This window comes from Atractosteus spatula, chromosome 2, assembly GCF_055471065.1.
Source record: "Atractosteus spatula isolate fAtrSpa1 chromosome 2, fAtrSpa1.hap1, whole genome shotgun sequence".
NCBI lineage: Eukaryota > Metazoa > Chordata > Actinopteri > Semionotiformes > Lepisosteidae > Atractosteus > Atractosteus spatula.
The window spans coordinates 53,190,716-53,214,203 of record NC_142707.1 but is presented as its reverse complement, the minus strand read 5'-3'; the positions used below and the strand labels follow the sequence as shown (position 1 = coordinate 53,214,203).

Here is a 23,488-nt window from a genome sequence, read left to right as displayed (position 1 = left end):
TTTAGAAGGCAAGGTCAATGCTAAGCACTACTTACCCAGTCACCCAGTGGTTTGATGAGCATGACACTGATATTATCCATATGTTGTGGCCTTCTAGGTATCTAGCAATCAAACAGAATCGAGATGGGAGGTTCTGAAATGTAACCTGGGACAGCATTTTCTGTTTCCGTCAACCGGGTGTGAGTTAATGCTGCATCCCTCCTGCACAATTCCAGATGCTGGTAGACTCTGTGTTGTCCAACATCTTATTAAGTGACATTACATGACTGTTTAATTTAATGTTATTATTAATAATAATTCCTTACACTTATGTAGTGCTTTTTCTAATGTCTTAACTCTAGTTTAGCAGCCTACAATATCCTTCTGTTTTTAAAAATCCCAGCCACCTGGTGCTACATTGTGGTGTCCCATGACTTCAGCACACCTCACAAGACTTCTAAACACCTTTTACTTTTTCATTTGACTTAGTTCTTAAGGATTTCTAATTTTCTACTTTTCCTTTAACCTTAAATTATCAACTTGTTGTCCACTCCCATGTTTGTGCTGGATTTGGTTGACAGATGCACTGCACAGCTGTTTATTACAATACTTCTTTCTCATCGTCTTTTCAGTAATTCAAAATTAGAAATTGGCCTATTTTCGATTTCACCCACAACTGTAACATTTAATAAACTGTAATATTTGTTAATCTTTAATATTTTCCATGTTTCCTAGGAGCAGCTGTTGTTCCTTTCTTTATTATTCAGGCCAGTCTGGCTGGCTAGACTCGCATGCTGATGCATCGGAGCTCTTGACACACACCAGACACTGCTCAATCTCTAAGTGACTTTTTATGCTTGTATTGAGTTTTCTTTAACCTTTAATCTCAAACGCAACTGTTTCGAGCTTTCTCATCAGCTACCACTGATATTAAACCACTTGATCTTGGAGGCTTCGATGTTACTCTTGTGTTACTTCATTTTTCTTTTATCCCTGCTGTCTTATAACATCCCCAACTCAAGGCCTCTTGTAAGAGTAGTGAAAATAAGCATTTACCCTTGATGGAAGGAAACAGGTAAATGTTTTTTTCACGCTGAAAGGAAAAGAAAAGAGACAGCGTTTTAGCTGTGGAACCTTCTTCAGGTTGCTCCTTTGACTGTAAAACAGCAGGTGTCGACTGGTGTTCTTTCAAGGTGTCTTTTAACACACATAGGGATTATTCATAATACTTACCGCCTGTTTTCCGGTGATAGTAATGGCTGTTACTGTCTTGTTGTACCTTTCTCCTGTTTTTAAAAAGGGGTTTACTGGTGTGGTAATTGAATGAATGTGACAGAAGACCATACCACTGAAACCCCCCTTTTTCTCACTTGCGTACACCGAAAGGTGGTTCAGAAAAACAGATTTGATGACTGTGACTTCCTTTAACCAGCAGAGAAAATGCCATATTCTCAGCTGCTTGTGGTAACTGTGTAGGCATGTCAGTGAGAAAGGTTTCATTCCATAATCACATGATTGATGTGCCAGATATGATAAACTTATCAATGTAAATGTAATGTATTAGAAAAGGAGTTAAATCTGGGACCAGTTTTGATTTCCGATCATAATGTAGGTAAAAATCAACATGACTGAGAATTTGAGTTTATCATGAGAGAGAAATTATTAGCTCTTTCACCTTGATTTTTTGGTAAATAGCTTTGATACAGTATTTGGTATGTTTCTTGTCAAAATGCCTGACACTCAACAGAAAAAACTTCAGATCATTTTTTGGAGCTTATCATGGGAAGAAAGCAGCAAAATCGCATGGAGTTGTGCAGCTCCTGCACTTGCAAAATTGTTTAATATTTACATTCCACTGCATTTTTACAGTGCAGTAAAGTGAACTAAAGCTTTCAGTTACTGCCATAGCAGTCTATTCATCTGCTATTGATTTGGAGGTTGCATTTGCACGTTCTGCATATTATTTATCAATTTCGTATTCTTGCCTACAGTTGTAATTTAAGTAATACTGCCTTTGGTTGCCTTTCATGATGAGTCAGATGTTACTTTTTCGGTTTTATCAACATAGCTTATATTTTGTAATCTGTTGCTCGTTTTGTTGCTTAGTCTGTAATTTTCATTTCAGTTTCCATGTAAGATGTAGAGAAGTAACCTACAGTGTGATGTATAGGTGTCCCTGATCCAGTCATTACTTCTGGGACGCTGGTCGTGTGGTGACCTGTTGGGTTGCGAGTGCAGATTGTTTTACTTTGTTTCATTTTTTTTCTCTTTCCTTTTTATTCTTGTTCATTCCGGGCCCTTCATTTTTGCATTTGTTGTGTTGTCTATATGCCCTTGAAATCGAATGTTTTAAAGCCTTTTTTTTTTCTTTTGTGAAAGCACTGTATGTTTTTCATTCACTCACTGGATAACGTGGGAATACACAGTCAGCACTCACCCGCAATGAACAGGGAACTCATTCTGTGTCTTCAATACAGTGCAGCAGGCATGGTAGACCTGGAAACGTGACACAGAGAAAAAGTATTGATACACCAAATAAAGAACTAAAATCAAAAGGGGAAAGACGGGTGGACTAAGACAAATTAAATTAAGCAATCCATGAAAAGAAGGCCGCTACCATTACTGATTTTAGGTATGTGCGCTCATTGCAGAACAAACTGGACGAACTGAAAGGGAACTTCAGTTATCTACAAGAGTACAGGGCTGCATCTAACATAGCTTTTACAGAGACATGGCTCAGCAACGAGATTTCTGACCAGAACTTGTTTATTGATGGTTTTGGAACTCCAGTCTATCTTGAGCGAGATAAAAACAGTACTGGTAAGGAGAGAGGGGGGTCTGCCTCTGTGTTAATCAGAGGTGTTAAGCTGTAGTAGTTTGAGAACAGCTCTGTGTTTCATATATAGAGCGCTTGACTGTATCTCTCCGCCCATACTGTTCACCAAGTGAATTCCTGCAATTTTTTAATGTTAGTGTATAACCATCTTCATGCCTGTGCAAATAAGGCAGCTGAATACACTGTCAGTGTTGTTCATAAATTGGATTTTGTTTCTGCTGATGCCCCCTATGTTTATTTCAGGTGATTTTAATCATTGCTCTCTGGAAAGTGCTTTACCAGTATGTTAAGTGTTACATTCAACAAATGGAACAAATCCATGACAGATGCTATGGCTTTTTCTCTGGAGCATATATGTCATTCTCTATGCTTGGTCTTGGTACTGCCAATCCTGCTTGCCTCTGTGTATGAGCCAGTAGTCAAGTGTGCAGAGGCAGTTGTGAAAGTTGTGGCCAAAGTCTAGTATTGACACCTTGAAAGGCTGCCTTGACTGCACCAACTGGGATACTCTTTTTGCGCCATGCTCAGATCTCAATGAACAAGTTGACATGATTTCTTCATGCATTACTTTCTGCATAATTAAATTCCCTCTAAGAGCTTCACTGTTAATCTGAACAATAAGCCTTGGGTCGCCACAGAGCTCAAGAATATTCTGAATTAAAAGAAGAGGCTGTTCTACTGTGGGTCACTCTTTGTTTTTGTGTTGTGTTGCATGTTGCACTGATGACTGCTTAAATTGCCCCTGTGGGAATGAATAACGTCTTTTGAATTGAATTTACCTACAAGAAATGGATATTATATGGTGTTGGAAAAACTTCCTGATACAGAATAGTATGTCATTTTTTAGGTATTTTTGACACCGTTAATCATTGCTTATGAATTATGAGGACCTCATTGAAGGTAAAGAATTGGTAAATTAGAGTATTACAGTACTTTGTTAACCAGCACGTTGTTACTCATAAATGTGCAGTACACACTGGGACAGAAATTATCTAGACCCTGTTGTTACTCAGGGTTGGGAGGCAATGTGTAGGATACGACTGTTCTGAGAGAGCAAATCCACTTCTTTATCATTGAAAGGAGCATTTAAATAAGGAAGATGGTATTGGTGGTAAAGCAGTTTCTATGCTAACACCATGGCCTCTGAACAGCCAGGTGCTATTGAACAGCTGACTTTATTGTAAGTGGTAGTCCAAAATTACTTGCAGACTTGTTTTTCAGACATCATGCTCAGGGCCTGGAGTTTTTCTTGACTAATTTTCTAACCTGTGTCCTCCAGTATCAAGATGTCAGTATTAACTCTCCTAAAGTCACTTATTAAACAATTGTCTTGATTAATCATTTAATTAATGCCATTTATAGACACTAGTATATTGCTTAACAATGGTGTGTATGGCTAATGACTTGTAATCATGTGTCTGATTTAGTCACTTACCCCTGTGATAAATTAAAATGAACAGAATGTACAGTGAAAAGTGTAAATATTGGGACAGTGAAGTGAAATTTAACATTTTTGCTGTGTACTAATGAAATTTGTATTTCAGATCAAAAGATTGAGACAAAAGTATAGAATATCAGCTTTTGTTCCTTATTTTGCGTACATATGTATTGGGACAAATGGCTGACAGGTGATACCAATTGCTCAGATATTCCATGTAGAAAATACAAAAAGGCTGTGAATATATAGCCTTGGTCGAAACCTATGGATTTTAATTTTTGGATCTGCCTCTTTTGTTCAAAGGTGCAAATGAAAATTAAGACTAGAGAGTTGTCTGTGATGGAAAAGCAAGCAATTTTGAAGATGAGAGTGAAAAGGATAACAAATAAAACCTGTAAGAGATTAGATTAGACATCCCAAAATCATCAGTATGAAAAGTCTTGATAAAAAAAAAGAAATAACCTGAGGAGTAACCAATCGGTAAAGACCAGGTCATTCAAAAAAGACAGCAGTTGATGACAGAGATTATTAGAGCTGTGAAGAAAAACCCAAAGATTGCAGACAATTTCATCCCTGCACTCTGAAGATTATCTCACTACACTGTGCACAGAAGATTTTTAACAGGAGATGTACAAAAGCTACTTTGCAAGTTGCAAACCTGTCATCACTAAAAACAGAAAGGCCAACCAAATTAGAATTTGCAAAAACGATCAAAGATGAGCCACAGTTTTGGAACAAAATTTGATGGACAGACGAGACAAAGCCTTTGTCAAGGTGACAGAAAGTCAGAAGTGTGGAATAAGAGGAAATGCAGATGATCCTAAGCACTCCTCCTCAATTATGAAACATGGTGGAGGTAGTGTTCACTGGTGTTTATTGATGCCGTAACAGATGATAGTAGCAGCAGAATGTATTCTGAAGTGTGCGGAACCTTTTTTTTCTGTTCAGGTCCAAAAAAACAGATTCCAAACTCATTGGATGACAATTCCCCCTGCAGCAGGACAGTTAACCAAAACAGACTGCACTTAACCAAGGAGTTCATCAGGAAAAACAAGTGGAAACTTTTGATCCGGCCAAGAGTGTCTCTGGATTTTAATTTTAAGAGCCTGGGTTTTACTTGTTGAAGAAGAAACTAAAATCAGAAAACCGAACAAGCAACAGCCAAAAGTGGTTGCAGATACGTCATTGCAAAGTCTGGTGATGCTGATGGGTCACAGACTATGTAGAAGTCTTTGCATGTTGGGCTTGAAAAAATATTAAGTTATTAATTAGTAAATTGGTCACCTGTCCCAATATGTATGCTGACTTGAAATGGGGGTATTGAGCACAAAAGTATCTAGAAATAAAGTCTGACATTCTGCGCTTTTGCCTCATTTATCTTTTGATCTGAAATACAAAATGGCTGATACAGTATCCTTTTAATCTGAAAATCACATTTGGTGATTAGTTGTGATGTCATTAGTTAAGATCATCCTCCAGATAGATACCAGTGGATGGATACCCAGGCATCTTATGATTGAAAGTACCATACAAAGTTGTTTTACAGACTCGAGATATGCTGCTCACTTCCAAAGCAGTCCTTCAGGCTTGAATGAGCAGAGCTAAGTGTTATGCAAAATTGTGCATTAAAAATAACAGGGCTTATGGGAAAAATAGGGTTAGGGGCAGACAACCCAAAACCTTACCAAATGCCTAACCAAAGCTTTGCCAAGTTTTAGTTAATCCTTAATTTTATTAATCCTAATAAAAATGTTTACACAGTTTAAACACTTAAATTTATAGTTTAGCATTTATGGAAGAGTTCACATGGGCAGCTAGACATTTAGATGTCTACACACAGACTCTTTATTACAGGTCTCCATCAGCCTGTTACCAGGCAAAAGAGACCATAAACCTCTTGAACAAAGCTTAAACACTCAAGGGCAGCAAAGAGAACACTACACAACCTTAGGGTGGATACAGGTCTTGGGAAGAAAACGGGGGTAAACAGCAACAACCAAGTACAATTTCCTAAAAAAACACTATTTACATAGCTAAGGTTAGCTAGCGGTCAGATCCTAAGACCACCTCCCAACAGGACCCTGACAGTAGTTCCCAGCCTGCACCATGGCACATAGTAATTATCCAGGTGTGCTTCTGCCAAGGCACCAGGCGAGGGCTCTACAATAATAAATACTACAGTGAATTTAGAACTTAACCTTGAAAAACAGTTCACCACCTGAAATTTTATCACCAGCACTCCGCTTAGACAAATTCTTGTCACCTTGTCCACTCATATTTACAGCAATGCAGAAGATTTAGTGAAAATAGCATGAGAATTGAGGAGCACCCCCCCAATTAGCACTTCCAAAACAAAGCACGTAGGACAACTGAGCATCATGTGTATTCCTCCGTGGACCGCCGCATTCAGTTGTTACTCCACCATGCAAAACGTAAACATGTCGGGGATTAAATCGCGTATAAACCAACACGAGTTTCGCATTACACAGTCATCTGTCCCCTATTTACCAATTGCCTATGAGCTAATTTGCGTTTTGGAACGTAATAGCAGAGATCAGTGTAAGCTGTTAAAGACCTCTGTCATTATAAATAGACACATTGGGTGTTTATTAGTTAATTAGTTAATCGGTGAAAGATTTAGAGAACACATTCTCACATGGGTGTAATGAACAGAATGTTTGAGTATAAATGGCCTCACATGTTAGCTGGTAGTTAGGAGCTTGGAGAGACTTGTTGAGTATTTTATTGCATTGGCAGCAAGATCTCTGCAGTAAAGCTTCATGTACAATACAGTATCCGTTGTGGGTTTTTGATTGGGTGTTGAGATCTCTTGAGCCACCTTATTTAGGGTTGGAGTCTAGTATCTTCTGTTCCATACTAGCTGCATTGTGATCGTTTTGGAGGCTTCTCGTGCATCCTGCTCATCACATAAGGCTGTTCAGTTTATCACATATCTTTACGTTCTCTATGAAGTTAAGTTCTTTGTGGAATGGGAGTTGTGCTAGGCATTTAATTCTTTCATTACCCGCTACACTAGTGACACTTGATGCATGCTGCACACATTTCGGTCTGCTGTAGATTGGTTCAGCAGTTAGGGCTTTCCCATCCTAGTGTTGTTAGATTTAGTGCCACTGTTTTAAATGCTCCACAAAGAAATTAGTTTTGCAGGGTATATTGTACCCTTTCTTAAGGGTTTTTTTACTTTAGTGGTAATGAACTCTCAGAAAGACTTGAAGCCCTTTCCAATGGTTCTTGTCTAGAGCACTGTACAGCAGTTGGTGGTCAGTGATCTGTTTTAAGCAAAGAAGAAACCCAGCTATCATACTGTATCTCACTAGGACCACTTTTCTGCACAATGTATTCTGCATAAAACCTGGTTATTTACTACCGGTTTGCAAAAGCTAACATTAGAGAAAAGTTTGGTGAAAATAAAGAACTGCAGTCCCAATTTCCTAGACTGATTATTGAGTCTCAGTAGCAAAATAAATGACAGTATTGTAAAATTTTACAAATTCTGAATTAAATGTAAAATCATGAACTTTGTGAAAGTATTGGATAGTCTACATGTTGTCAAAAACCCCTAGTATCCCCATGGGAAAGAGTGAGAGTTTGCACGAATTGTGATATGAAACGGCCTTTCTGCTTACTCGTGACTGTAATGAAGAATGTATTGTGATGTTTGAGCGAATAACTACAGGTTGTGCAGCAGAGATTTCACTGCAGAAATCTTGCAGCGTGATCTGCATGCAGAGTTGAGATGTAACAATAAGTTGCATTTGTTGGTAAAAACCTTCTCGAAGTCGAGAGTAATATTTCTATTGCATTAAAAGAGATGTATACACAAGCCTGCTTGTTCACAATGTAATAAGGCTGCTTCACTTCACCGGAATATTTGTTGCCTCATTCGGAATCACAGAAGATGGCGCTGCACATACCTGGAAATTTAGTCTTATTTTGTGATATAAATTGGTTGTCTTACTTGTTACTGTGTACATTTTACTTTCATTCTGGTTTGGAATGCTCTCATCAGTGCCGATTCTTTCTAACCCTGAAATATAAAAAATAGTGTTGCAGTTTCAACTGCTGGGTACTGTTGGATGTGCATTTCCATTCAAATTTAAGAATGAAAGTGACATTTAAGAATGTTTGTTTTATATCATGTTGCTAAAAAATCTTTTCATAAGCACTTAAAAGGGCTACAAAGTGGCCCAAGTTGCGATTCATTTTAGTAATTTTCTTTAAAAAGCACCTTTAAAGTAAAACTGGAAAGTAAAGGAAATCTGAAGGTGCTCTAGCCACCCAGTTCCTAAATTATGCAATGCCCCATGCATTTCTAATTGCTATATTTCTGTTTTTTATGTTAGATTTTAATTTTATTGTAATTCTAGGAATCATATATGCCTAAAGAAACCATTTGCATATTGGCTTTGTTAATTAAAAAAAACATGCAGTGTATCAGTTTTTTGTCATTTCTTCTATGCTAAATCTTGTTTTGCTTGTCTTAGGCAAACAATTTGATCGGCATAGTCTGTTGGAATCCAAGGGACATTGCAGATTTTTTGAACTTGTAATTGCCAAACTGATTGTATTCCTTGTCCTTGATCTTTCCGTTTATTCCGAGCAGGATTTATTGTGTTTATTGGAGGTCACAAACATTTAAAGGATATATTGTTTTCATGAGTGGTGTTTAACGTCATATTAATTCTTGTAAAGGGCTTTTAACATAAAAAAAGGAAACTTGTCAGTTATTATCAAAGACAATTGGCAGTAATTGGGTGCTCAGTATGCCTTTGGGTAAGGTGTTTCTTAATTACTCTGAGTAGACAGTTTCTTAAATAGGTTTTTCTAGAAAGACATGCCTGCAGGCTTTGTGGTGAGGAAAAATAGAACTTTAAATTTAAATCTTGAATATAATAGTTAGGTACAAAAAGACAGCATTTTTATATGAGGAAATCTGTAGAATAGGGACATTTGGTTTGTTCTGAAGGACAGCACATGTTGACTCATTTTAGCTGTTGGCATCTAAGTGCTATTGAGTAAAAACTGTGGACTTCTGCGACGGGTTAAAAAGTAGAGCTGAAATGCAGCGTCTTTGAAAATGTAACTCTTCGGGTTGGTTTTTGTCAAACATGAAGCTAATTAGTAGTGTTCTCCCTGACTCTTAAGACTAAATTCTGTTTCTTTCCAGGTTCGATCTGTGGATGAGATGAATCATGACTTTCAAGCTCTTGCACTGGAATCTAGAGGAATGGGTGAGGTATGTAAATGTTTTTAAATCTGGAATTTTTGGGGGGCTTCTATTTGTTTGATACAGTAAAATAGGTTAATTGAGAAACTGTCTCAAAAATAGTGAGACTATTAGATAGACTACTAAATATTTTCTTTGCATGGGTACCCCTCCGATAGGATGTACAATGAGTAGTGGTATTTTAGTTTTTTCTTTTAATGGAGGTGATCTTTGTCCAAGATCTAAAATCTGTGTTTTGGTCCCTCTCGTTCCATGGTGTGCTTTAGGAGTAACGCAATATGTTGGTGCATGTTACACTCACATTGCACACATTCCAGAATTGTTCCAATACATTTTCAATACATTCAGTAATAAGGTGCTTTTACGCTTGTGTTTCTGCTTCATAAAGGCCCTGAGCACAAAAACAGGAGTCCCACATTGGGAAACAGAATATATCAGTTCCATTTGGTTGCTATGCCATACAACAGCAATATGGTTTTTATATAGTCCGTTAATTACACTTTGGGTATGAGAGGAAAACAAAAAAATTGATTAGGCTAAATCAAGAAAACCAATGTTGTGCTGTATGTACAATGTAGAACTTTGTTTCATTGTCATGTTGATTTGTAGCAAGTACACTCAGAGCTTGTGGCTGATTTCTGTGTGAATGATACCAGGCTCAGAAGATGATATACAGAACTCTTCAAATGCCTTATTTCCTGCCCTAATTTCAAAATGAACAAATGACTTCTTCTTACATGGAGTTTGACGGACAGTTTAACCAATTTAAATACATTTTAAAGGTTCATATGCATTAAGAGACATTTATTCTATTTTAGGAAATTTAATGGATTAAACATTTATTTTTATCAGTCATTAACTACTGAGGCAGAGCGGTGGCTCTGTGGCTAAGGATCTGCGCCTGTGGCCGGAAGGTTGCTGGTTCAAATCCCGCGGCCGGCAGAGGCCGGCATACTACTTCGTTGGGCCCCTGAGCAAGGCCCTTAACCCCAACTGCTTCAGGGGCGCCGTAAAAATGGCTGACCCTGCGCTCTGACCCCACGCTTCTCTCCCTGCCTGTGTGTCTATGTCTCATGGAGAGCAAGCTGGGGTATGCGAAAAGACGAATTCCTAATGCAAGAAATATATATGGCTAATAAAGTGATCTAATCTTATCTCTTATCTTATTGAGATTTTTTTTATTAAAAAGTGAAAATTTAAGATGTAAACTGCCTTTAGGATGATCTCCACTCATAACCAATATGCACGGGTCTTTCATAGAATTATGAAAATGATCTTAGCTTACCTTTTGAGCATTTCTTTTCAAACAGACCTAATGGGACATTTTTGTTTCATTCATGCTTGCTTGTTCTAATATACAAATTTAAATCTGTATTACAGTAATTTCAGAAATAATAACCAGAATTCCTAGTTCCATGCATTGTAAACAATCCGTGAGCCTCATTGAAGCATCACTGTTTTGGAGATCACAGAATTGTACAAAAAAGTGTATTTGGAGTGTGTGACATTTTATCAAATCACATTCTGAACATTCTTTAAATTGGAGATGATAACTGTGTGATCATGATCCCCCCCCCCTCCTCCACTTTCCCCAAACTTCCACCTTCACTGAAGCTGCTGCCGGCGAAAAAATTCTGGGAATCCGATGAGCCAACTAAAGATGGACAAAAAGGGATTTTCTTGGGAGATGAGTGGAGGGACAATGCATGGGGGCCATCACGTAAGTGTGTTTTTGTATGGCTTTTCTGAAAGGTGTCCATAACTAACTTAAAACACAAGGTTTGCTCTGTTGATTCTTAAGTGCTGCCCTGTGCAGCAGGTGTAGAAGAGGCTCCAACTCTTCTAAAAACATGCACTCATTGAGAGCCTCCAGGAATCAGTTCCCTATCTGCTAGCAGTGTGGAGTGGTGGTTAGGTCTCTGGACTTGTGCCTGGGAGGTTATGGGTTCCAATCCCAGGTAGGGCACAGCTATAGAAACTAGTACCCTTGAGCAAGTTACTTCACTGAAAGTGCTCCAATAAATCGGCCCTGCTTCATATAAATGGGCACAAATATTCGTGTTTGGATAAAAGACTTAGCCATCATAACACTTCCAAAGAATGGTTCCAGTCAGAATCATTACAAGATATTTTCTGTCACTCTGCGGCAAAGTCATATTTGACATGATCTGATGAACATCTGAAAATATTAAAGCTTTCATATTTAAAAGCGACGTAGGTCCGACCATAGCTGCTTAAGTTTAAAATTAAACTGCTGAAGTATAGTAAATTGGTGGAATGCAACTTGATATTTTTTATTTTCTTTGTAGATGCTTTATAATAAGCAGTATTGTAGCTTCTTGTTCTTAACATGCACATGCGTGTTTTGTACACGAGGAAACAATCTGTATAGGTAAGCATAATGCTGTGCAAAATGTTTAATTCTTATTTTACTGTTTTCATCATTGGTAGCCCATCTCATTTCAGTGCTCCATGACTTAGTTGCCTTTTGAAAGGGGTTCATATCCATTCTGTTGTTGATGAAAATGATTTCCATTAAATGTTAAATTGCATAGGTAGCACAGCATTTTCTAGTTTTAAGTGCTTTAATCGTTTATGTGTTTGTCACATAGGCGATAATATGAAAGTAATTTTTCTTCACTCAAGACCTTCTGCTTTCAGAAGAGCAGCCTCATTGAACATAACCTTCCACACGGCTCATACAGCACTCATTGCCGATTATGGAGCATCTTAAATAATTTATTCCTATTTCTTTTGCTGCTGTGATGTCTAAACGCGTTAACAGAATGTAAGTGCAGATTTCTGTCTCTCCTGGAAACAGATCATTCTGTATCGCAGCCCATTATGGTGCAGCGGCGGCCTGGACAAGGTTTCCATGGCAACAGTGAGGTGAGCTCGGTCCTGTCTCCACGCTCTGAAAGTGGGGGTTTAGGAGTCAGCATGGTGGAGTACGTACTCAGCTCTTCTCCTGGAGACAAGCTGGACTCCCGCTACAGGAAGGGGGCTTTTGTAAGTCTCAAGCAATCACGTCGTCTTCTGTTACCTTCGTCTGTCTTTTTACTTTTTTTTCCTTTACCCGTCGGGAATATTTTGCTCTGTTGTTCACCACTGGGAAAATAAGTTAGCTTGTTTGCTAGCCAGCAGAACACAGATATCCTTAAAATAGTGAAGCTGAAACATCAGGATGTATTCAAAATTCATCGCAATTTTTGCAGGTGTTATCCATTTATCCATTTATAAAGACAAATGGTAGCTTATCTGGCTAAAATTGCTTACTGGTGCGGATTTGTGGTAAAAAAGCACCATTTCGGTTCTTTTCAACCATGTGTTTCAATAAGAAGAATAAATTGTGGTTCTTCACATAGGATAATAGGGTAATAGTAAAATATAACATGCATCATTTATAGCTGTTGAAAAGTGTTGGAACTCTCTGCTTTTATCTGAAGACCTAAGGATGTGTGTCCCCCAGCTTCTGAGAGGGCAATTAAAATCTGATCTCCTTAGTCTAGAGCCTCCCCTGCCTTTACAAATGTATCGCAGTGGCTTACATTATATCTGATATCCATCACTTCTCACAGTATATAATCTTAACTGGTCGTCCCATCTTAAAAGAAATAAGCAGAATTGTGCCATATTTGTAGCATGAAGAAAATAGTTTTAATGGGTAGAATCCAGTTCTTCCTCTGCATTAGTGTTTTGGATTCCCTATGGTGTCAAATGGGCTCATGTTGTTAAAATAGCATTTTGTCATTGTTAAAAAGCATCTATTAATAAGAATGGTGTTGAAAACGGCTGTTTAAAAATGTTTCTTTTTGGGACAGTTATGATCTTAACAAAGCCTAAGATGTTTTGTCAAATTATTATTGACAATATTTTTTTTTCTGGTTGAGTTTCTTTTGATGTAGGATATGTGGTTAGATTTTCCTCAGACGTAGAGCAGTATTTCAGTTAGTATGGGATACATTTTCAAAGAGCATTCTTTGGTTCCTTATGTGAAAAGTTCAACAGACTGCACAGATAATTAGCCATGTTATGCGTCAGAAATCCTCCTTTTAGTAATTAGGTTGTGTTGCATTTCAGTGGTCCATTCGTCTTCCTTGTAAATTGTTAAAGCTTTCATTAGTTGTGTTTGTATGTTTTGTGACAGTAGTTTGCGTTCCTCTGTCAGGGTGCTGGCGATGTGGATGCAGATGGGGCAGAGAAGAGTGACCAGAAAGGCAAGTCATCCCCGTTTGAGGAAGACAAAAGCAGAGAGATGAAACAAGAAGATGACGATGTGTCCAAAGCAAATGGTCGTGGTCTGCCCAATGGAATGGATGTCGACTGCAAGGAATTTAAGTATGGAATTCTGTTTGTGACTGTAGGTGTTCTGTAGTACTTAAAACAATGTTGAGTGAAATGAAAACAGGATCTTCAAGTAATTTATACTTTAGTGGAATTAGCTAACTTTTGGATATGTGTACGTGTGTCACTTGAGCTGTGCAAATTATTTTTCTTCCAGTCGGACTCCTGGCAGCCGCCAGGCATCTCCAACTGAAGTTGCAGAACGCCTGGGTCCCAGTCAGAACAGTGCAGAAGGGATGGGACAGCATCCAAACCCCGTGGTCAACAAGGCAACCGTGGAAGAATTCCAGAACTCAGAGGGACAGAACATGGACAGCATTGAGCATGTTGGCATTGAATCGCTCCAGTTCGATTATGCAGGCACCCAAGTACAAATGGACTCCTCTGGAGCCCCGGTGGGACTTTTTGACTACAACTCCCAGCAGCAGGTTTGTGAGACAGCTCTGGACATCATGACATAGGCTTTTAACAACCTGTGTACATTAGGTGCACATGCTCGCGTTGTGTTTCTTGTGTAATGTGACAGATGAGCAGCTGGCATTTGCTGCAGAAGTTTTTTAACAGAGAAGCAGGAAGTTGAAATTTAAAACAAATGGGAAAACAAGAAATTAAACGTTTTAGGTAGGAGACGTATTATTCCAAAATATGTATATAAAGAGAGATTATTTTCTCTGATCTATAATAATATTATATATTAATTCATGATGTATTTAAATATATATTTATTTTAGTTAAGGTGGGTAACTGCATCAGCATGTGTAGGGTGTGACACCCGAAGAAGGCTCCACAGCCAAAACGTTGTTTCCTTTCTTCTCTTTTCAGCATGGAATAAACCTATTGGTTGTTCCTTTGTATATTTTATATTATATATGTCAATATAATATTTTTCAGTATACGTCAGTACTAGTTCTAGAGGTGTTCACTGCTGTTGCAAAAAACTTATAATTCAGCCCTTCAGCTGCTTGCAAGAAGTTGTCAGAAGCTTTGTTACATATATGTTTTAAAAGTTTAGTAGCTCTAAAATTTGCCACTAGTTAATAAAACACAGCAGACAAAGTTCTTCTGGATTGTGACGCACTGGATGCATTTGCAAATTGACGTATACTGGATCTGGGATGATTAAGTGTTATGGTAGTCCCCATGATTGCTTTAATACTATCCTTTTTGCACTTAACTGTTGGGAAATGTCTGTGATGTTGCTTGTCCAGTCTAGGTTCCTAGCCCCTCTGTGTGTACACTTATTTAACATCTTGACATTTGTTGAGGCACCCAAAACAGTATGATGTCAGCCTCTGACATGGATGTTTATACGTCTATATTTTTTCCCAGCTTTTCCAGCGACCCAATGCACTGACTGTTCAGCAGCTGACTGCAGCACAGCAGCAGCAGTACGCACTGGCTGCAGCTCAACAGCAGCATATAGGTGAGATGTAACAATGTGTGTGAGGAGAAATGGCTCATTTCACCTCTTTGGTCTTATTTGAGAAGAGTTCCCATTAAAGGTAAGGCAGTGCTAGGTCCATTTCTTTTTTTGTCTTTTTTAAAAGGAAAGGGTGACACAAAGTTTGGATGAATTTGAATGGAATTTGATCTAAAGAAGCATGACATGAGAAATTGTTTCATTAGTTTGGTGAAGGCTTTGCAAACACAGATGTGGTATATTCTGGTTCTTTAGTGTTTAATTCCCCTTTAATGCTTTGGCCTTTTTAAGTAAGTGTTTCATCTTGCGAAAGTTGATACAGATTTTAGTCACACATTATAAGCTTTCGGGAATCTGTTTTAGTACTTTAATACTTTCGTACTTTTCCTGACTTATTAATTCCAGATCTACAGCAGATGAAAAAAAAACTGTTGACCAGTCTTGTGCTGTGGAGCTACCTGCAGGGGTTGTAAATAGTTGTAAAATGTTTGCTTCTTGTTGACAGCAGGTGTGTTTTCAGCAGGCCTTGCTCCGGCTGCCTTCGTGCCAAACCCATATATAATCAGCGCGGCTCCTCCAGGCACAGACCCCTACACCGCAGCAGGCCTCGCGGCAGCCGCCACCCTGGCAGGTACGAATCCGCTTCCTCGCGCCGCCATTAGGTCAGCCTGCAGGGGGCGCAGCGCCCACGTCTCTCTCTCATCGGATAACATTTCTGTTACTTCAATGGTTTATTTTTCTATTAATACTTGTGGAGATTTTTCAATATCCCCGTTTTTCCCTTGTTTTACTTGTTACAAGGGGGCAGAGAGCTGTTCAAAGTTAGATTTGGAGATAATGTGAACCTTTTCTTAATTCTTTAGTTCTTAGTTCTTTTCATTTTTAGCAATCAGTAAAAATGAGAAAATCTGGTTATAATGTACTCTGTTGCATCCGCATGATTGCTTTATGTGCGGATAATTCCTACAAACAAAGAACAGTAGGCCGTTGCAGTTGTAAGTAGGCAGGTGATCTCCTTGGCATTTAAGGAGTTACTGCCCATCTCCTCTCATGAGTCGCACCCTCTCTTCCATCCTCAGGCCCGGCTGTTGTGCCTCCCCCATACTATGGCGTTCCATGGGGGGTGTATCCGGCCAACTTGTTCCAGCAGCAAGCAGCAGCTGCAGCTGCCAGCAACTCTGCCACTCAACAGGCTGCCAGCCAAGGACAGGGACAGCAACAGGTACACCTCCAGCTATGGAAAGCCGAACGCTTGACTATGCACTGCATATCTGCGATGCGCTGTGCTCTGCACTTCAGAGCTCCTGGTTAAGAAAGGACCTTGGGAGTGAAATCGGCTCTGATTTGGGTTATGATCACATTGCATATCTGGAGTTGAGTGGTGCATTTATTCTCTTTTTATTCTCTTTCAAAACTAATCAATATTTTTCATTGTCTATACTGGCTATTTCGTGAGAAAATGTATACATCACCTGTCCTAATGACAGTGATTCCATTGCAGTTTATTAACATTAGTTGTTCAGTTGGTAACTGTCATATAGTTAATTCTTTTCACTTCATGTTTTCAGTGGTCTGTTGTGTTGTTAAGGCTTTTTCCTTAACAAAACCTTAATAAAATGTTTTAGTTTGACATGAGTGCCTGTTATTTAGAAAGAGCCACAGAGATGTGTGTCGTGTGAATGTCCTGCAAGTCAAATGCATAATAAAATAAAGCTTCCCGTAATTCTGCCCACTGGTGGCTTGTGCTCCCTGTGCAGGTGATGAGAGCAGGAAGTAACCAGCGCCCTCTCACTCCGGGGCAGGGCCAGCAGGGCCAGCAAGCAGAGTCACTGGCGGCTGCAGCGGCTGCGAACCCAGCCCTGGCCTTTGGACAGGGATTGGCCACAGGGATGCCAGGTGAGCTCTCCTGGGCACAGAGCCGTGCTCTTCATGGGTTTCTTGCAACACTGTGCTTTCTAGCTATATAATCAAACAAAACAATTCAAGCAGCTTTTCAGTAGGTTTCAGCTTTTATACATCACATGACACCTCTCCCTCTGATTCTCCTCTGGATGCTTCTCACCTACTCTTCTCTGCTTTGTTCTCATTACCTTCCTCTCTCTCTCTCACACCTGCGGAAGTATCAACAGCCGAAAAACACATTGTGTTGTACTTTTTTTTTACTTTTCATTGCAGAATTAACTTTTACTTGTTCCTTTGTGATCAGGACTTCCTGACACAATATACGTTCACCAGTCCTTAGAAATAGGTCAGAATTTACTTACAGGGAATCTTATATTCTAGCCAAGACACAAAACATATTGTGCACACTTTCCATGAAATTTCTCTACCTTTTTTAAAAAGAGAATTCCTCTTCAAAAGGCTCATCAGTGTACAAGCACCACACTTACCCAGCGTTCTGTTCTGTCAGCAGGTGTTTGATATGAAGTGGAGAAGTGAATCTCATGGAGTTTTACATTTGACCTTGCAGGCTATCAGGTTTTAGCCCCAGCTGCCTATTACGATCAGACTGGTGCCTTGGTGGTTGGCCCTGGAGCTCGGACAGGGCTGAGCGGACCCATGAGGCTGGTGGCTTCCGCGCCTGTGATCATCAGCCCTGCAGCTGCGCAAGCAGGTAGGGCACAGCAGTGTCACAGCTAGTCCCGTTTCGTGTTTTGTTTTTCCCCAGGGTCCTCCTCTTCTTACCGGTTCCTCCCACACCCTAAACTGCATGAGAGTAGGTGTAGCGGAGCTAGTTCGGATACGGCAACGTCATTGCCCTCACTGCGCGTAGCAGGGACCTCACTTGCCTGGGCTGAGGGAGGTCTCCTTTAGCTCATGCGGCTGGTTCCCTGTTGAGTTGCGCCGGCGACCCGGGTTCGCGCCCCAGGTGTTGCGGGACAAAACGGGTGGCGGAGGGCACAAGACCGCGCATGACCGCGACGGTCACATAGGCAGCTGGCACCTTGCCGTGATGTTGTTCAGGTTTTCAGAGCCGTATCGAATTTAAAACCTCCAAGGTTTATTTGCTTCGTCCCTGTTTGGGAGGATCACTTATCGTAAAACGGGAAATAACTTCAAAAGCCGGAGGTGGTCAGTATGCTTCACGACCTTATTTATTAAACGTCTACCTTTTTTTGGTAGAAGTTCGACATAGTTTGAAAGCAATGAAAAAGGAATAGGATCGTCAAGAAAAGTGATTCTGAAACGTGCTCAGCTCGGTTGCTATTGCTAACAGTGTTGTCTCTGTGCCTCGGTTTTGTTGCCCCAGCTGCGGCAGCTTCCGCCACGGGAACGGGGAGCAGCCTGGCCGGAGCCGCCGCCGGCCTTTTCCGCCCCATGAGCTCTCAGCCGCAGACGCAGCAGCAGCAGCCTGCGCCGCCGCCCAACAGCAACCTGCAGTCCAGCTCCTTCTACGGCAGCAGCTCCATGTCTACTAGCTCCCAGAGCAGCTCGCTGTTCTCCCACGGCCCCGGCCAGCCCGGCAGCACCTCCCTGGGCTTCGGAAGCAACAGCTCCCTGGGGGCCGCCATTGGATCAGCTCTGGGAGGCTTTGGATCCGCAGGTTCGGCCTGCTTCTGGCACAGTAGCCCCCGTTCTTTTTTTTTAACTGTGTTTCCAGTGTGGATATGTAGTCTCTGAAAGGACTGAGCTTATCAGGCAGCTGAGTTGAATAGCTGCAAATAAACATGATATTCGATGAGCAGGACAGTTAGGTTTGCAGCTGTCTGCTCCTACACACAGAAGTGGGCTAAGGGCCTGATTAAATGAAAACTTCCACCCACCCACAAGTGGCTTATTACACACCCTGTTGACATGATAATGGTTTATCTTCTGCAAAACTATTCTTGGCTTCTGTTCAGGGGGAATCAGCCATCAGCTAGGTGGAATTTGTTTCAATCCTGGTTTTGGTTTAGGTTGTGGACGAATATGAATCAAGACATTATGATAGTCATGTCATTAAATTAACTTTCATTTTACTGCAGTCAAGGTGCTTTTGCCGTTGTCATTAACCTGTCTGCATTTGCACAGGCAACAGTTACTGCAAAGAGAGGTTTGATGTAAAACACAAGCTTAAGTTGTTGCAAACTTTGCCACCAAATAGCAAACGGCAAAGCAACTTTTGTAGTTTTCTTCTGAATCTTGAATCCGCTTCATTTTGAAACATCTGAAGTTGGCATGGATAATCCGGAATTATTTAAACGGTGAAGTGTTTTTCTTTGCAGTGATGTACTGGTGCCTTTATCCAGTAAGTACATAGGGGCTGCAGACCCTGTCCCAGCTCTTTTAGTGAGGCTGTTCATCAAATGTGCCAGTTCAGTTGAAATGCCCTCATAGCAACTTTTGTTTACCTCTTCAGTTGCCAGCTCTGCGAGCAATAGTGCCTCCCGGAGGGATTCCCTCTCGGCCAGTTCCGACTTGTACAAGAGATCTGGTAACAGCCTGGCCCCCATCGGGCAGCCCTTTTACAACAGCCTGGGCTTCTCGTCCTCTCCCAGTCCAATCAGCATGCCCCTGCCCAGTCAAACTCCAGGGCACTCCCTCACGCCGCCTCCCTCCCTCTCTTCTCATGGGTCATCGTCAAGTTTGCATCTAGGTATGTTTGGTACTCGAAACGGGCTGGGGATTAGTGGTTTTCCCCATGATAAGAATATTAAAATCATCTGTAGATCTTTTAATTCTGCGTTTACAGCGGGGTTTGTACTCTAGACAATTCAGCTTTAGACTGTGTGAATCTAGACAAATTTGTACCAGTAATTCCTTATCATTGTATTGTGTATCATTAAAAAATATTTTCACTTGGCTGTCTCTCTGAGTAATGTGGGCACTTTTTCTTTGTCATTTTTCAGGAATATACTATAGAATATGATTTGCTGATTATTTTAGACATGAGCAGTGTTCTTGAGCTTACCAGAAAACATTGCATCTGCAAAAGGCTTAATGACTGTATGCATGATAGTTAGAAAATGCCTTTTGTATGGTATGCGTTAAAAAGCACAGTACTATAGGATTTGATCTTTGCTGAATCCATCTCATTACTGTTTTTTCCCCACACCGTGAAGGAGGGCTAACAAACGGAAGTGGCCGCTACATTTCTGCTGCCCCAGGGGCGGAAGCGAAGTACCGCAGTGCCACCAGCACCTCCAGCCTGTTCAGCTCCAGCAGTCAGCTCTTCCCTCCGTCTCGGCTTCGCTACAGCAGGTCTGACATCATGCCGTCCGGGCGCAGCCGGCTGCTGGAGGACTTCAGGAACAATCGCTTCCCCAACCTTCAGCTGAGAGACCTGGTGGGCCACATAGTGGAGTTCTCCCAAGACCAGCACGGTTCAAGGTGACCCTTTAGCCGGCAGCGTTTTTCAGCCCCTTCATAATGTGAAGCACAGTGGTTAGGGCTCTGGGCTCAGAAATAGAAGGTTGTGGGTTCAAATCCCAGGTGCAGGGTACTGCTCTCAGTAGAATGTATAATTGCTGTATAAAGATTTTCATGTGAAAGTGTACTGGTATAAAAGCCAAATTAATGTGAGTTAAATGAAGGTGAGTGTCATGGCAATTAAATTTATGTTGTAGAAGCTTATATACATTTATTTTTTTGGTGTGTACATTATTTTTGAAGTTGTTAACATTAGGCTTTGATGTCTTCTGGCCTCCTTAAACACCCCTCACTGTATCTTATTATTTATTTTTAATTTTAATAACAGACAGTAACAACAGGCCTTCAAACTATATGGCTCAAAACCTACAGTAAGTAAAGGTTTTAAAAACAAAAAGCCTCTAGTTGAAACAATCAGTAATTACCCTCCTTGTACTAAATAAAGATGAAATTTAACTAGAATGTTACATTTAAACCTGTATTTTTCAGCCAGTTCTATCTGTGAAAACTGCCCAGGAGTTTTCTGAGCAGCTTTTTAAATTGAGAAAACCTGCAAAAGAAATAACATTTTTTTGCAATTTAATAAACTGAATGCCTCCTAGACCTTTAAATTAACGTTTAGTTGAATGGTCAGTGAAATAATCTGAAGATCACTCATATTAAATTATATTACCCAATGATAAAAAAAAACAAATGAAGTGGAATGAATAAAAAACCACAAATAAACCTTTTCTTTTGGGGAAATAACCCCAATGAAAAACCCTGTACCATGGTTAGGTTACAAAAATCTTACAAATTTGTCAATTACAAATCTGACTATTTTCACAGAAACCAACACTGTACATTAATGTGGTAAGAAGTGAATGCCAAATCATTATCTGATGAAACTGGATAGTAAGTTCACACAATGCTTTTCCAGATTGGAGCATTTTTGCACTCTAGTATGAATCCGATTATACACTACCTTTTAGGCTGTATTTAACACTGAATAAGCAATGCTGTATAGGGACGCATGAAGAGATGCTATTTCCCATTTCTGAAGACAAATTATTAATTTAATGATTAAAGACCAAAGTAAATTACAGAAGTTGAGATTTCTGTTGATTTTGAAAGTCTGCAAGGATTCATAAATCAGCTCTTTAATTAAATATTATTTTTTTACTTGTCACACCTTTTAATCCTCTTAGGTATTATAGTTTTAGCTATAATTTAGCTAGTAAACAAAGTTAAGTGTTCATTAGCAATGGATGGAAAAGCACAGTCTGTCTGTCTTAATCTGTGATTTTGGACAGGTTTATCCAGCAGAAACTGGAGCGAGCCACTCCTGCAGAGCGACAGATGGTTTTCAGTGAAATTCTTCAAGCGGCATACCAGTTGATGACGGATGTGTTTGGAAATTATGTTATACAGAAATTCTTTGAGGTAATTTTCCGAACTGAATAGTACTGCCAGTCACATTAGTCAATATGCACCTTCTCTTCCATATCATATTAAAATGAAGTACAGATTCTTGACTGGTGTGCCTTCGGGCATTAACAGACGTGAACAACATTTTGGAAAAGTCGTGTTTGAGAAAAGAAATGTTTGTATTAGTTTTGTGTAGTTTTGTTCGGTATATAGACACAAGACAATGGGCACTATAGAGGAATTCACGTGTGAATTGTTTGTGGTGAGAATTCAACCATGAATTAAGTTTTGTTTAACAATAACATACATGGGCAAGTGATGTGTACAGAGGGGAGTGGTGTGCCACAAAATGTTCATACTTACGTGAGTGTGCTGAGGGATGGAAAAGATTGAGAAATGCCAAAGTGAAGGGTGGTGTCCAGTGTGTACACAAAATACCCTTTTGTGTGTCTGATTTTACAGACTATTAACGGTGCACCTGAAGTTACATGTATAGACATAATTCTTTAAAGACCATATTGTTTATGGAATTACTTCCAGCGCAGGTTTTTTATTTGGTTTTCCGCCACAGTTTGGAAGTCTGGATCAGAAGCTCGCCCTGGCAACTAGAATCCGAGGTCACGTTCTCCCTCTCGCGCTGCAGATGTACGGCTGCCGTGTGATTCAGAAAGCCCTGGAGTCCATCTCCTCAGACCAGCAGGTAATTGTAAGTTAGATTTTTTTTTTGTATTTCTGCAACAATAGAGTTACCTTGTAACATCAGTCTACATTAAAGACTATTCTTTAATCGCTCCACATTGGTTTCTAATTGTTGAGAAGCTTAAATAGTACAGTATATTGTTAAAATAACACAGTTTTTATTCCACACTTAACTGGATTATAGTTGAAAATGTTTTATTCTTTAACCCCAATATTTAAGTGAAAAAATGCATGTGAGAGATGGATGGAGGTTGAATCTTGAATGGGTTTTCATGGGAGTTTATTGATTTTTATTATTCACCTCAGAAAACTTGCGTAAAAATCAGTGCAATGATTTGATTCTTCAGTTTTCATGGTGTACAGTTGTGGCCAAAAATATTGGCACCCTTGCACTTTTTGCAAATAACTCACACTTTTCTCTAAAAATAACTTGAAATTGGCCAAAGTATTGGTCTCCACAATTCTTTATTTCACTGTTCATATTACAGAACCTTTGTTTTTGTTTCAGAACTTAATATATCCTTTTAAATTAGAAAATAAAAAGAAATGGCATTGACAAAATTATTGACACCCCAGATTTAATATTTGGAAGCACAGCCTTTGGTCAAAATTACTGCAATCAAGCACTTCTTATAGCCATCGATGAGCTTTCTGCACCTCTGTACTGGCAGTTTGGCCCACTCTTCTGGTGCAAACTGCTCCAGTTATCCCAGATTTGAAGGGTGCCTTCTCCCAGCTGCTGTTTTCAGATCTCTCACAGTTTTTCAA

General features: G+C 39.8%; 1 protein-coding gene across 14 annotated transcripts in view; it reads left to right on the top strand.

Annotated features, from left to right (window-relative positions):
* The window catches only part of LOC148839870 (pumilio homolog 2), a 49,015-nt gene that overhangs the window by 15,802 nt on the left and 9,725 nt on the right, over window positions 1-23,488 (top strand). For 3 of the 14 annotated variants that reach the window (XM_088909699.1, XM_088909691.1, XM_088909692.1), the window contains exons 3-17: window positions 9,442-9,510; window positions 11,116-11,221; window positions 12,323-12,510; window positions 13,670-13,839; window positions 14,003-14,273; window positions 15,175-15,268; window positions 15,771-15,896; window positions 16,345-16,487; window positions 17,023-17,161; window positions 17,736-17,879; window positions 18,516-18,809; window positions 19,605-19,841; window positions 20,308-20,575; window positions 21,907-22,036; window positions 22,593-22,727. In XM_088909699.1, the coding sequence (XP_088765825.1) occupies window positions 9,442-9,510; window positions 11,116-11,221; window positions 12,323-12,510; window positions 13,670-13,839; window positions 14,003-14,273; window positions 15,175-15,268; window positions 15,771-15,896; window positions 16,345-16,487; window positions 17,023-17,161; window positions 17,736-17,879; window positions 18,516-18,809; window positions 19,605-19,841; window positions 20,308-20,575; window positions 21,907-22,036; window positions 22,593-22,727 (2,514 nt within the window). The remainder of the gene's footprint in view (window positions 1-9,441; window positions 9,511-11,115; window positions 11,222-12,322; window positions 12,511-13,669; window positions 13,840-14,002; window positions 14,274-15,174; window positions 15,269-15,770; window positions 15,897-16,344; window positions 16,488-17,022; window positions 17,162-17,735; window positions 17,880-18,515; window positions 18,810-19,604; window positions 19,842-20,307; window positions 20,576-21,906; window positions 22,037-22,592; window positions 22,728-23,488) is intronic. The other 11 variants (XM_088909704.1, XM_088909694.1, XM_088909705.1 and 8 more) reach the window with 7 other exon arrangements.